This window comes from Otolemur garnettii, unplaced genomic scaffold (genome assembly GCF_000181295.1).
Source record: "Otolemur garnettii isolate 467f Iridium unplaced genomic scaffold, OtoGar3 scaffold00025, whole genome shotgun sequence".
In the NCBI taxonomy this organism is placed as follows: domain Eukaryota; kingdom Metazoa; phylum Chordata; class Mammalia; order Primates; family Galagidae; genus Otolemur; species Otolemur garnettii.
The window spans coordinates 14,798,262-14,800,720 of NW_003852420.1; the positions used below are offsets into that span (position 1 = coordinate 14,798,262).

The 2,459-nt window shown below is 57.1% G+C and overlaps 1 protein-coding gene across 2 annotated transcripts in view; it reads right to left on the reverse strand.

Annotated features, from left to right (window-relative positions):
- Window positions 1-1,260, reverse strand: part of COMMD7 (COMM domain containing 7) — a 32,847-nt gene extending 31,587 nt beyond the window's left edge. Inside the window, exon 1 of one of the 2 annotated variants that reach the window (XM_003788089.3) lies at window positions 995-1,260. In XM_003788089.3, the coding sequence (XP_003788137.1) occupies window positions 995-1,078 (84 nt within the window). In that variant the 5' untranslated portion in view covers window positions 1,079-1,260. The remainder of the gene's footprint in view (window positions 1-994) is intronic. The other variant, XM_023512238.1, reaches the window with a different exon arrangement.
- Window positions 1,261-2,459: the final 1,199 nt, after the last annotated feature.

Sequence of the window (2,459 nt, forward strand, 5' to 3'; positions counted from 1 at the left end):
AAAAAAAAAAAAGAAAACATAGACATGTGGCATACAATTTATTTCTACTGGATAACTCAAGCTTAGAACATGCCTAGCATAATCATCATTATAAGTTTGATTTTTATTCCACACAGAAGCCTGCTACAAGTGCAGGAAGTTGTGGGGAATACTGAGATGAAAGAGCGCAGTCCCATCTCTTGGGAAGTTATCACAACCTAGTGGGGGAAACATGCGTCTTTGTTGGGGTGATGAGAAGTATTACATTAGCCTATTTTTTTTTAGCCTGCCTCTGGTATTAAAGGGGCATTCCAAGCAGCACAGAATCAAGATGCCTCCCAGGTTAATTTGGCACCTGCAGCCTGGGGAGGTCAAAAAAGCTCTGCCATCTGCACTGCCATCAAGGATGGGGGCCTCCACTGTGCACAGTGTATACGGTTTTTCTCCATGGGGACTTTCAGGAACTGTCCTAAACTTGGGGCCTTATTCCAGACCTGGTCCTCAGGCCCACAGAGCCCCTCTCTGGTCTAACTGACACGCACATTGGATCCCCTTACTGGACCCGCGATGCTCAGACCTTCCTCGGTCCCCACAAGCTCCCGTGGCCTCCTATCAAACGCCTCCGTTTGGAGTCCACCGCCTCCCCCCAAACTCCCTCAGGCTCCCAGCTCCTTTAGCGTATTCCTTAAGTCCCCCGAACTCCTTCGCCTGGGCACGACCCCACGCACTCACTCTTCTAAGACCCCAGAAGCTCTCCTCGGTCCCAGGCCTCCCCCAGAAATCCCCTAGTCTCATGCCCGAGTCCCCACAAACTCCTTAGGCCTCCTGAGATTCCTCGGCTCCCCAAGTCCCCTTAGCCCGTCCCCGAGTTCACCCCACACCCCAAACGCGCACCAGACTCCCCCTGGTCTAGTCCCCCCAACTCTCCGCAGCCCCTGGACACCCCCGGGCCTACCCTCGCGCGCAGCCTCCCGCGATCACCCAAGCCTCGGCGCCCCGCGCCCCTCGGGCCCACCTGCGCGCCCAGCTGGTTCAGCTGCTGCATGTCACCGCCCACGGCCTCCGGCACCGGGTCTTGGGTGCAGTGCAGGCGCCCCATGTCGCCCGCCCCTGCCCCGCAATCCCCGGAGCTGCAGCCGCCCGGCGCTGCTTCCTCATCCGCGCCGCCCGCCTCTCCGCGCGTCCGCAGCCGCACTTTCGCCAACCGCCGCCCCGCAGCCGCCAGCGCGTCGTTCCCGTCAGCCCGGCGTGCCGGGTGGGGGCGCCCTCGCAGGGCCACAGACACGCGCGGCCGCTGGGCTCCGTGGGGGACTGAGGGACAGTGCCATCTCTCTGTGGGCAACCCCTGGGCTCGGCGCGTGGCCTCCTGAGCCTCAGTTTCGCCAACTGTAAAAATGATACCTGCTGCTTAAACGAGTTAATCGTCCAACACCGTTCAGGGTAGAGCCTGGCACGCAGGAGGTCCTCAGTCAATGGCTAGCTACATTATTGTCATCTTCGTTGTTATGCATTCGGCAAATATTTATTACACGCCTGCTAGATGCTAGGCACTGGGGACAGGAAAGAGGGAAGAAGGCTGGCCACAGTGCCCCTCGGAGGGCTGACAGCGGGACAGAGCACTAAGTCCCAAATTTGGCTGGACATCAAGATCACCTGGTACAATGCCAGTTGCTGAGCCCCGCCCCCCGACTATCTGATTAGAAAGACCTGGGGTGGAGCCTGAGAATTTGCATTCCCCACAAGTTTCCAGGGCCACTTTTTGCAAACGTCTGGCGTGGAGGAAACTGACCCACGAAAGGTTACTGAGAATAGTGCCAAGGTTGTGATTGTGTGGGGCAGGGCGGTGGTAAGGGGAAGTCATTGGCACAGTGATCAGCCCCTTAACCTCTTTAACGCCCACACTTTCTTCTTGTCTTTTTTTTTTTTCAGTTTTTGGCCGGGGCTGGGTTTGAACCCGCCACTTCCGGTATACTGGGCCAGCGCCCTACTCACCGAGCCACAGACACCGCCCCTATGTATTTATTTTTGAGACAGAGTCTCACTTTGTTGTCCCTCGTACAGAGTGCTCTGTTGTCATAGCTCACGGCAACCTCAGACTCCTGGGCTCAAGCGATTCTCTTGCCTCAGCCTCCCGAGTAGGTGGAACTACAGGTGCCCCCCACACACACACACAACGCGCGGCTATTTTTAGAGAGGAGGTCTAGCTCTAGCTCAGGCAATCCGCCTGTCTTGCCTCCCGGAGTGCTGGGATTACAAGCATGAGCCATAGCTCCCGGCCTCCATATTCTGTTTTTCTTTTTTTTGAGACAGGAGACTGAAGCTGTCCCCCTGGGTAGAGTGCTGTGGCATCACAGCTCACAGCAACCTCCAACTCCTGGGCTCAAGAGAGTCTCCTGCCTCAGCCTCCCAAGTAGCTGGGACCACAGGCACCGGCCACAACGCCCGGCTATTTTTTGGTTGCAGCGGTCATTGTTGTTTGG